This window comes from Xenopus tropicalis, chromosome 3 (assembly GCF_000004195.4).
Source record: "Xenopus tropicalis strain Nigerian chromosome 3, UCB_Xtro_10.0, whole genome shotgun sequence".
Lineage (NCBI taxonomy): Eukaryota > Metazoa > Chordata > Amphibia > Anura > Pipidae > Xenopus > Xenopus tropicalis.
In genome coordinates this window covers 49,089,945-49,102,170 of record NC_030679.2, presented here as the reverse complement: position 1 = coordinate 49,102,170, position 12,226 = coordinate 49,089,945, and the positions used below count along the sequence as shown (strand labels likewise).

Here is a 12,226-nt window from a genome sequence, read left to right as displayed (position 1 = left end):
CAATCTGCTGCCTACTAATACAAACGAATTAAGAAACTCATCTGGCATTGAGTGGGTTAAGTCTAAAAAGCAAGTGCTTTGAGTGGCGTTAGTCACATGAATACGTCGGAAACAGAAGCAGTTCTGTAGTCACTGAATCATTATTAAGCCAGCAGCAACTTTAGCCATGGAGGTTTTATAAGCAAGAGAGGTTCTGTGTGCCGCTCTGGCTTCAGTCTTCTCTATGGTACGGAAGGAATCACATGACAGACCATGTCACAACACAAGGTAGTGCAGTGAGCAAGGGGAGCTGGGCTGATGGATGAAGACGGGCTGCCTATAGTGGGCTCTGGGATTGACCTCACTAAGGTGCGTCTTTTAGGGGGAAGTGAAGGGGAATGGGCAGATTTAATGTGTATTGTAATGTGTGTTCATGTGCATTTTTCTAGTCAGTCAGCTCTACACTAACCTGTAGTCATTAAGGGAAGGCAAGTTACACTTTTACTGTGTATTCATTCATTTTATTTACTGTGCAGTCATGATATTGGTACTGTAATGTTCTTAGCATATCCATATGGCTCCTGTCTTAACTGACCTGCTGTCCCATATACTTGATTATTTACTGTTACTGCACTTGTCTGTAGCTGATGTTTCATAGTGCTTTGTGGTGTTACACTTGCTGTAAAGATGTCCAGTTGTTCAAATTGTGGCTAGGCTTTTCCTTAATGGCACATACATCATGTGTTTCAAAAAAAGCCATTTCCACGAAAGCATTGGTCAGCTCCATTCAGACTCAGACACAATCGGGCTTGTTTATGGCTGCAGTTGTGATGGTGCTAATCAAGGATGCAATCATTAAGAGATTCATTAAAGGTATTTGTGCACTTGCTTATATTTGAACTAAGTAACCTTGTGCCTGTCTGTGCATCTAATGATGCAGGGGAACCCTAGTGCTACCTCTAGCTTGCAGGTGGCCGTAATTCCAGGGTTCCCATTGTGAGCTGCATCAACAGGCACAGCAAACTTACACCCAAAAAATCACATGCAGGTGTCTTTTTAACACAGAGTGGTGGAAATAATGCAGTAGCCTCTACAACTATTTTAATCACATTTGCGTACTTCAGAAGCAGTAGCCCTCTCATTAAGGGTGAAGTCACACTGAGCTACTAGTAGCAGCTACTTTTTCACAGCTACTAAACTCCAGAAAATACCTTGCCATAGACAATAACGGTGAAGGCACACAGAGCTACTTAGTAGCAGCTACTTGTCAAGGCTACTAAATGCCAGAAAATACCCAGCCTTAGACAATACCGAGAATTGCCCCTGCTAAAACATACGTAGAGACAGTAGCCACGACAAGTAGCTGCTACTAATAGCTCTGTGTGTCTTCATCTTAACACTGAAGTACATTGCCTCTTCCGTTTATAAAACATCTCCGCTGGCTTAAGGTCTTAAAAATGTGTTTTTCAAAGGGCTTTATTATGTCATACTGCTGCTTAATAATCCCAGGGATACAGCATCCCTGTTAACAGCGAAGCCCTTCTACCCACTATTATTTTTTGATTAATCCTGTAGACATAACTGTCCTTTGCTGTTGTGCAGAGGACTCTGGTTAGAAGTGTATACACACAGCTAGTATACACGGCCGTCAGCCATGGGCTGCAGAGTGAGATATCCTAATTAACTGGGCTTCTGTATCTTCAGGATTGTGGAATAATTCTATGGCATTTGTTTGAACTCACACTTTTAAGTTTAGTTACCCTATGGAGAATTGGATAAAATCTCTTTTCATTGCAAACTATTAAATCCTTCCCTCAATATCCACTCTTTTTAAAGGTGTGTCTCAATGATGTGCACTAACTAACCCCGATTGTTCAGCTGTGTAAAGGTGGCCATACATGGTAAAATTCACTTGTATGATGGCGTCGCTTAACAAGTGAATCTTTCCCCGGATATGCTCACCTTGAGCGGGTGATATTGTGCTAATGTGATTGTTTGGCCCTAGGGCCAAAAGATTACATTAAAATGAACGGGATATGAGAAGTTGGAGCAAGTACCGCATTAATGATCGGGGAGTCCTGTCCCAATACACAGGCAGATAAGCTCGGTCTAAAGGATCCGAATTAGCAGCTTAAATATGTTGTGTATGGCCATCTTTACATCTTGTCATCCTCGAGCAAGGAGCCCTGCAAAGATGCAGGCAGCTGTAACTTCAGAACTGCAAAAGTGCCTCTGCTGGTCATTATGTGCCAGGCCCCATAGAGTTATTCTGATTAGAGTTTTGGAAATATTGCCTTGGTCAAAAAGCCTTTCAGTTTGTCATTAGTAGGCTAGTTCTATTAAACATTTCACCACTCATCGGAGGAGCTTCTAATTCAAGTTGCTTTAGATTTAACACAACTAGGTATTGTTTTCCATGGCCTGGATGAATGAACCCTTTATATACCTGTTCAAACTAATATCCGTTGCTTGCACTGTGTTCTATACCTTTTGCAAATGCAGTATACTGACCTTTTTTCTTTTATTTAATAAACCCTAGGTCCCACCTATTCAGCAGAAAAGAACAGTGGCATTTTTGAACCAGTTTGTTGTGCACTCTGTTCAGTTCCTTAACCGGTTTGCTACAGTTTGTGAAGAGGTACTGTATTCCTAGCGTGTTCTAGCTTTCCCTCTTTTCTACAGCATTGACTGGAAACCAAGTGCTACTTAGTCTATTGCAGCTTGCACTGTTCAGATGAGAGAATGTTATGGTAAATGTTATCGTTTGAAATCTCAGTACATGTACATTTTGGGGCTTTCAGGTAATTTAATGGCTGCACGGGCTTGGTGGGAGCTTACATTACATTGCCCATATGAACAGGGTCTTCTCTATATGCTGCATAGGCCAGTGATCCTATTTAATTTGCATCTTTGATTATTTACCCCTCACAGAGCTACAGAATATGTCCATTATTTAGACCTTTAATGTTGGTACTTTGTTTTTATTGTTTTAGAAACTTTCTGCCTTGTCCCTACGTATTCAGCAGATTGAAACAACCCTTAATATTTTGGAAGCAAAGGTATGTACTTGTGTGGTATGTTTCAGCATAGTGTATTTCTCATATTATTTTACCGTTCAGCAAATAAAATCTGTATTAAAGGAAATGTAACACAACCTTTTTAAATTCAATATATCCTTTCTAAATACTTTTATTCGCAAATATACAATAGAAAGATTGCAATAGCATATTTTTTTTTTTTTTTAAATTACTTTGCCATAGATTTACTGAGCTCAGGCAGCGCATTTCTCCCAAGCGCATTTCTCCCAAGCGCATTTCTCCCAAGCGCATTTCTCCCAAGCGCATTTCTCCCAAGCGCATTTCTCCCAAGCGCATTTCTCCCAAGCGCAGCGCATCTCTCCCATGCAGCACTCGTAACAGACACAACGAAAGAGGAGAAAAGGTCCGTCTCCTATCCATCTCTGTGCCAGATCACTAGTAGCCTATTAATCACTTTAAAAAAGGACTCTGAAGAATGCACTAAATGAACTTCTGGATTAGACTGGAAGTCTACCCAACGCCATATTGCCTTTTAAGCTTGGAAGTGAAAATTTTGTGTTACTGTTCCTTTTAAGAGGTTTCAAGTTGAAATTTCAAGAAGAGTAAGTTACTTCTGAAATGTAAGCCTTTAAAGTGCTCGATGGCCTTGGTGCCTGTAGTGAATCTCCGAAAGCCTAACTACAGCTGGAACCTTGGTATACTGCATGCTGATAATATTTCAATATATCAAGCATGACCAGTGAGATCTCACAGAGAAATGGTCTTGACTCTTATTTGAAAGCTGAAAAGAAGCATCAACATGTTCAGAAACCATATATGTTTGTCAGGTTACATGGAGGGCTGTACTGAGTGGGTAAAACTCAGCTGTCGAAACAGGGGTCACATACACAGAAATATTAGTATGTAAGGGGATACACAATTCTTTACTTTTCATCGTTAACTAAATCTATATCTGGCTTTATAACTGCAGTTATAAAGAACCTACTTATTTTTTGGGCATTTTGCCTGATGTGTTTCTACTTGTCAAAATGCCCAAACCTACCTAAGAAGAGGATCCATTAATACCATGTTTGCTAGCTCTTGCCAGGTCTCTTCTATGAAAGTAACACTTTTTCTCTAAAGCTCTAACATCAAGAAATGTGTTTGAAGTTGTTACTTAAAGGCATGTACCTAAAAGTTTTTCCTTGGGGTCATGGGGCAATTAGTTGCTGAAATTTCTAAAAATCCAGTCACGCAACCATCACCCACTGCAAAAGTGGCAGTGACTAGTCCCGCACAGTACATTTCCCATGCAGCAACTTGTTAACTTGTGTATGGAGATTACTTGGCGTGACTGTTTTCCATCACCACGACTGGGGTTTTATAAAAATTGCGGTGACTAATTGCCCATCTGTTTTCGACCCTAAGCAGTAGCCATCTTGTGTGCTCCAGTGCAGTGTTGCATTTGTCTCTGAATTTTCTGAACCCATGGGAATGGAAACCATTGAAAAACACAAAACAGAGGTCTTGATCTTTCCTTACGGTGTTCCACATTCTCTGACCAACGAAGGAAAATGGTACCATGCGGTAGCTTCTGTAGCTCACTGCATAAATTTGGGGGTAAATGCCCTGAAACTTACTGATAACAGAATTGCAATAAGTACAAACAAAAACTTTTTATAAGATGGATAAATATATGATGCTGTAAAATTAGGGTAATAAATTATGATTGTTTCCCTTTAATGCTAACCAGTGCTAGTGAAAATAAAATCTACTCACTGAATGCAAAAATTACTTTCTTCCAGCTGTCCTCCATCCCTGGCCTTGAAGATGTCAAAGTTGAAACGCAACATGTCCCTCAGAGTAACATATCTAATGGTCATCTGCCAAGTCAGCCTGATGCACAGTCAGTTATAGTATCTCCTCAGTCTGATGTAAGTACATATTCCTTTGTTGGCGTTAGGGAATGCATAGCAAAAAAATGCACATTACAATCATATTAATGTAAATTATTAAGTAAGTAGACCCTGGAAGAAGTGACCACTGTTCTCCAAACGCTAATTTGTTTCTAAGGGGTGTGTTCATCATGCTGTGTGGAAAGTGGAGTCATGTTGCCCAGAGCAACCAATCAGCAATTAGATTTCAGCAGTTAGAAAAGCAAAGCATCTGACTGGCTGCTGAGCAACATCACAGGCAATATTTGACTCCACTTTTTACACAGCATGATAGTTACATAGTTACATAGGGTTGAAAAAACACCAGTGTTCCATCAAGTTCAACCCATCCAAGTAAACCCAGCACACCTAACCCACACCTACCAATCTATACACTCACATACATAAACTATAAATACAACCACTAGTACTAACTGTAGATTTTAGTATCACAATAGCCTTGGATATTCTGATTGTTCAAGAACTCATCTAGGCCCCTCTTAAAGGCATTAACAGAATCTGCCATTACCACATCTCTAGGAAGGGCATTCCACAACCTCACTGCCCTCACCGTGAAAAACCACCTACGCTGCTTCAAATGGAAGCTCCATTCCTCTAATCTACAGGGGTGACCTCTGGTGCGTTGATTGTTTTTATAGGAAAAAAGAACATCCCCCATCTGCCTATAATCCCCTCTAATGTACTTGTACAGAGTAATCATGTCCCCTCGCAAGCGCCTCTTTTCCAGAGAAAACAACCTCAACCTCGACAGTCTCACCTCATAGTTTAAATCTTCCATCCCCTTAACCAGTTTAGTTGCACGTCTCTGCACTCTCTCCAGCTCATTAATATCCTTCTTAAGGACTGGAGCCCAAAACTGCACTGCATACTCAAGGTGAGGCCTTACCAGGGACCTATAAAGGGGCAAAATTATGTTCTCATCCCTTGAGTCAATGCCCTTTTTTATACAAGACAGCACTTTATTTGCTTTAGTAGCCACAGAATGACACTGCCTGGAATTAGACAACTTGTTATCAACAAAAACCCCTAGATCCTTCTCCATTAAGGAAACCCCCAACACACTACCATTCAGTAGATAGTTCGCGTTTATATTATTCCTACCAAAATGCATAACTTTGCACTTATCAACATTGAACCTCATTTTCCAGTTTGCTGCCCAGTTTTCTAATTTTGTCAAATCGCTTTGCAAAGCGGCAGCATCCTGCATGGAACTTATAGTTTTGCACAATTTAGTGTCATCAGCAAAAATAGAAACCGTACTCTCTATGCCCACCTCCAGGTCATTAATAAACAAGTTAAAAAGCAAAGGACCAAGGACTGACCCCTGCGGTACTCCACTAACTGGTCCAATTAGAAAATGTTCCATTTACCACCACTCTTTGTACTCTATCCTTCAGCCAGTTTTCTATCCAATTACAAATATTGTTGTAATTGCATGTTCTAGGCCAATATTCCTTAATTTGATCATTAACCTTCTGTGAGGTACTGTATCAAACGCTTTAGCAAAGTCCAAGTAGATGACATCAACTGCCATTCCAGCATCGAGGTTCCTACTCACCTCCTGACGACTAAATTAGTCTGGCAAGATCTGTTACGCATAAAACCATGCTGGCACAAACTAATAGTATTGTGAACTGCAATGTATTCAAGTACCCTATCCCTTATTACCCCTTCCAAAATTTTTCCTACAACTGATGTCAGACTAACAGGCCTATAGTTTTCAGGCTGAGAACGGGATACCTTTTTAAATAACGGCACCACATTAGCAATGATAAACATACTCCTAAGTGTTCTTTTTTTACCTTTTGGTTACCCCTTGTCCAATGATGAACTGAAAATAAGGGTTCTTAGTGCCCACAGCCTTATATACTGTGGTTAAAATTTTGTAGACATCCCTTATATATTGGAACTGGCTTTATAAGCCACACCCATCATAGGTGCCACTACATCAAACAATGACTTTTCAATTCCGAGGTTCCTGCTTAGTAGTAGCAGTTTGGGGAAGACAATAATGGTACATACAGAATTGGTTTGCAGAGATGGGAGCAGAAAAGCTTTACTGGCCTGCACCATGCATTGATCTTAACCCAACTGAACTCCTGTAGGGTGAATTAGAATGGCAGCATGAGCCAGGCCTGTCGTGCCCAACATCTTACTTTTAAATGGAAGCAAATGCCACCAACAATGTCCCAGCATCTGGTGGAAGCCTTTTAAGAAGAGCATGTGTTATAAAGGCGGTTAAAGAAGCAAAGAGACAACTTCCCTTGGTTTTAGAGTAAAATGTTGGACAGAGGTGTCCAGATAATTTGGACCATATGTAACTGGGAAAATCTTGCGGGAGGTTTGTGTGCATTTTATGTAAATTTATACAAACTGACCTATTTACATTGAAACTGATCAATTGTGGTCATTTAGAACAATTCCATAAGTGATGGTATTCTTCAAAAAGAGGAGGCAAAATCGGAAAACATTACAACTGTTTCGAAAGATCCTAGATATGCCCGATATCTAAAGATGGTCCAAGTGGTAAGTCATTCTAATAACTTTATTGTTAAATAAAACTGCTTATTTGGTGCGTGTATGCTAAAATTTGTAACTGCATTGGCAAAATATAAAATTTTATGTCGTGCAGCCTTCTGTAAACTGCAAGGTTATTTAAAGCGCAAACCATAAAAAAGTTTTATTTGTATAGTTTACAGACATCCTAGCTGATATGATACCCTGCATGTAAAATATATTTTTTTTTTAACCCTTTTGTGTTGGACATTCTAAGAAATTAATGAATGAAATAAATATCACATAGACCTGTTCAGCTTGTGGCCTTTCAGCTGTAATAAATTGTCATCCCCCAGGATCATTGGGTGGACCACTGGTTAGATAATTATTAATGTCTAGTGTCCTTATACATCTTAGTTGTTGTTTATAATTACTTTTATTAGTCACAGTAGTGACATTACCACACTATTGCTGGCATAATAACAATATTACCATTAACCTTCCTACAGTATGTTTGATTCCAGTGATGATCCATGTAATTTTTTTTCTAGTACCACTTATCATTTCCTTTCACTTTTTTCATAGCTTCTTCACCAATTAACACTTTATACTCTGCTTTCTGAGCAAGGCTTCATGTATTACTAAACTTTGTTAATCCATTTACACTTGCTTGGTGGGTCACTGTGATTTAAAATATGGATTTCTATTGACTGTATGGCTGCTGTGTACCCGCCAGTGTGTAAAAAGGTTTTAATGAAAACAAGATTTGCCACTTAAGCACCTTCAGTAAAATGTTCAAATATTTTTTTTATAGAACTACATACTGTGAGCTTTAATTAAATTGGGTCATAATTCTTTTACATTATACATTTTTAAAATGTGGTATACTGTAAATGTATTAATTTTTTTCAATTACCAGGGTGTCCCAGTGATGGCTATCAAGAATAAAATGATTTCAGAAGGGCTAAATCCAGACCTTTTAGAGTAAGTGAAGATATGTATGTGGCTTGGTTGCAGAGTGAGGCAAGTGATCCATATTGTCTAGATATAATGTGATTGGCTGAACTACCTGGACTTTTAGGTTACTTTCTTTATGTTTAAAACATTAACATAGGGTATTTTGTAATGAATGCCCCCCAAAGGCTAAATTATCCTGAAAAATATAGGTTAATTGCTTGGTGTATTCTGTTTTATATGTAGCAGTTGGTCTCGGGCATCCATAATTGGCCAGTATAATGTAGTCCATAAGCAAATATAGCATTCTATTCTGGCCTGAAAATGAACAACAATCTTCTTTTACTATTAAACAAGGAGTAGGGAACTTGGAAGTTTTGTGCAGTTATGGTTTTTTGTTGGTTTACAATGTTCAGGATACCCCTATGTGAGAACATGTGATACAAAAGGTAGGCAGACCAGATGAATGACCACCCCATGAATGTGTTGTTTGCAGCTGGAACAAAAACCTTAGGTTTAAGAGCGTGCAAATAATTCAGTATCTAAACAGTAACAAAATAAAATAAATTTCATCATCAGCCACTAGTGGGATATTTTGCCTTTAACTTTGCAATGGTAATGAAGCTACAGATTTGTGCAGTTTTATTAACAGACACAAGGTGGCAATGTTTGAGTTTTCAAGGCATAGTGACTATACAGGGTTTGTTCTCTGCTGTAACGGAACCATAACCGATATAATCCTGAAGTTCCGCAAGAGTATGACGGCTGAGCAGAACTGTCATCAGGCAGTTTGTTTTGTGTACAGAGCAAATAAATTATATGTAGATTCCCCAAATGTAGCTTGTGGCTACTTACAGCAAAAACCTAGCAGTGCTGTATTACAATATAAAGTACAGCCAGTTAATAAGGACCATGAATAGACATCAGTAGTTAGTTTTCCTAAATTGTGCGCCACCAACTTGTTTAACCTGTCCTGGAGTTAGTAGAAACTACTGGCTCTGTTGGCTGCTGCAGAAATTCCTAAGATTCCATGCCCAAGACCTGCTTATATGAATAATGGGGCCTAAAACTGACCATGAACGAAATCTCCAATAGCCAAATAGAAAAGTATAACATGCTGGAATATATAATAATGCATTGTATTTAATAGACTGTCTTTTTCTGTGCCTTCCAAACTGCATTACTGTATATTTCCATTAACTTGCACTGTAGGTCTGAGTTGAAATTCTGATACATTTCTGGGCTTCTTTCATAGATATAAGGAGAAGAATAATGCAATTTCTAACGTTTATTTCCCCAGAACTCCTGATGCACCAGTGCCAGATGGAGAAGCTGAAGCAGAAGAAAGTTCCGACAGTGAGTCTTCCTTCAGTGACTGAGAGCATTTAGACTCCTCCTAATCCGGGCAGATTTGTTCCCACTTATTGCAGGCATCTGATCTGCCTGTTATCTCATTACTGTCAGTTTACATAGATACACGTTGTAGCTACAAGTGTAGTATTTTAGGACAAAATGTGCCTTAGTGTTAAACCTGTTGATGCCTCAGAGCTGTAAGGTATATAAAATAACCTTGTGTGGTATCCCAAAACTTAATACGTTTATTTGATTTTTTTTTTCTTTTGTCTCATATACAGTAAACTTCTCCATAAACCCTTTTTATTGAACTAACAGGAAAAATGCACTAAAAAAAATACAGGCACCTGTGTATAAATATATATATATATATAAAGTGTATATGTTAAACTATCAGGATTATCCTATTTGTATGTTTATTATTCACATTTAATGCACAAGTGGGTATTACTGTACTTAGGGAAATAAAACAGGCCCATGCTGTGAGCATGCACACACACTTGCCAGTACCCATTCTGCTTTCCACTTTATCAATTTTCCAAAATTGCTCTTCGATCCATCTTTAAGTAAAGTATATATCCCCTCTTTGTTTGGCCTGTCGGGGTCTGTTGCCATCCATACAACAGCATTGCCATCCATACAACAGCCATGGTGCTTAAATGAGTTGTAGCCTTTGAATGACTCCATTTCCATTTAATAAATATGGAAAATAATATTTGTCTAAATTTTTGAATGGTGTATTATTTGGTCAGTCACATTGCCCAGCTTAGTATCTGCTTTGATGCCAACCATCTGTATATTTAAAGACAGTTTTTCAAAGGTTTCTGTAGAAAGCAATATACTTATAAACTCAAGTTTCCTGCTCAGCAACAATATTTTTGTTTCACCTTTGCCTTATAGCCTTTTAGGGTGAGCGCATCCGTCCATTCAGGTATAGGCTATAACAGTAGCTTGTTTTTAAGCCATATGTGTGCAGCATCTGGCATCCTCGACGTGTATTCATCTTCACATCTCTGATTTAAGCTAATTAGGGTATTCTGTGCAGTGAAATAAAAAGAGTTGCATGTAGATACTGATGCATGATAGGCTGAAAATCACTGTCCAGAATACATGATTTTGTTTTCCTTCATTTACCATTAAAAAAGACAAGATCCTCATTGTGTTTGTTTCTGTTGTGTCTATTTCTATGAATGTATTAATAAAGAAAATGTTAGCCAAGCATGGATAGCAATTACTTTGTACCAATATATCCTGTAAATAGATGCTTTGTTTCTTTGTAGTGTCTAACTTTTGCCATCAGGTCTTGTAAGGCCAAAAGTGTTTAAAGGATTAGGCTGAAACATGTTGTAAACTATGTTTTGGGCTTCTGTACCAGTCCAAGGCAACCACAGCCCTTTAGCAGGGGAAAATCTGTGCCCCCAGTAGCTCCCCATCTTCTTTTCTATGGATTCCCTGCCATGCTCTGTGCTGCTGTCACTTACTGAGCTTAGGGACTGACTCACAATGTACTGTATATAAAGAATATACATGTCGCAATTATAAGGCTGAAATAGTAAATAAGTAAAAGCCTTATGCATGTGATTTATATAACCAGTTTCTGTGCTTAATGCTGCAAAATCTTTTTGTAACAGCTCAGTAAATGACCTTATAATGTTTGGTCAGTATGTGGTTTTTCCAGAGAGCCAGTTGGTTGTCCTAACAGGAAAATATGACTCATAGCTGAAATTTGCTTAAGGTTTTTATTGTGTGCTACTTGTTGTACCTTTTTTTATACATGGCTACATTTAGTGCTGATAACCTTTTACAGCAGCAAGATCACTCCTAGCAGTGTATTCTACAAATTAACCAGAAGAGGAAAAGTAAATATGTAATTGTGCAGTGAATGGTGAAGCTCAGACACAACATTTACTTGCACAGATCCATGTGTTTAATAAAATAACTTGCTTAATTGTTAAGTTACATTGACTGGATTGTTTTGTACGGACATACCAAGTCACAGAAATGCCATCTATGTATGCTCCTACTATAATTTAGAAAGCATCACATGACATCACAAAGCCATACTAGTGCTTTTTAAGTGTCCTTAGCAGCTCTCACTTTGTAAGGAGCTGTAACAAGAGGTACAATGTGTATGTTTTTTTGCCCCTCCTTTCTTATAAGCTCTTATAGCAGCTTGTGATAATGCTCCTCTTTTATGGATGACACCAAATAGGCAAATGAAAGAAACTACATTTTAATTAAGTATGCACATGGATGGGGCTATCTATGAAAATTGTCAACTAAATGCTGGGAAAATCCATAGGTAATACAGCTTATGGGGTACATGAAGTGTGAGAGTAAAGGTTTTGGGACTTGTGCAAGTGAATGATTAAGGGAAGTTAGATAGTGGCGCATCAGTGATGGAAGGAAGCAGCATAGGGGGGTGGCTGGGGTTGTTGTTAGTTCATGAGAGTGAAAATTCTGAGAAATGTG

The 12,226-nt window shown here is 38.6% G+C and overlaps 1 protein-coding gene across 1 annotated transcript; it reads left to right on the top strand.

The window, feature by feature from the left end:
* Positions 1-230: 230 nt before the first annotated feature.
* On the top strand, positions 231-11,709 carry washc3 (WASH complex subunit 3). Its single transcript, NM_001016824.2, is given in 7 exon segments — positions 231-348; positions 2,519-2,617; positions 2,973-3,038; positions 4,802-4,930; positions 7,367-7,477; positions 8,367-8,431; positions 9,702-11,709. Coding segments are annotated over 7 exon segments (600 nt in total). The 5' UTR covers positions 231-297; the 3' UTR covers positions 9,781-11,709.
* The last annotated feature ends 517 nt before the right edge of the window (positions 11,710-12,226 follow it).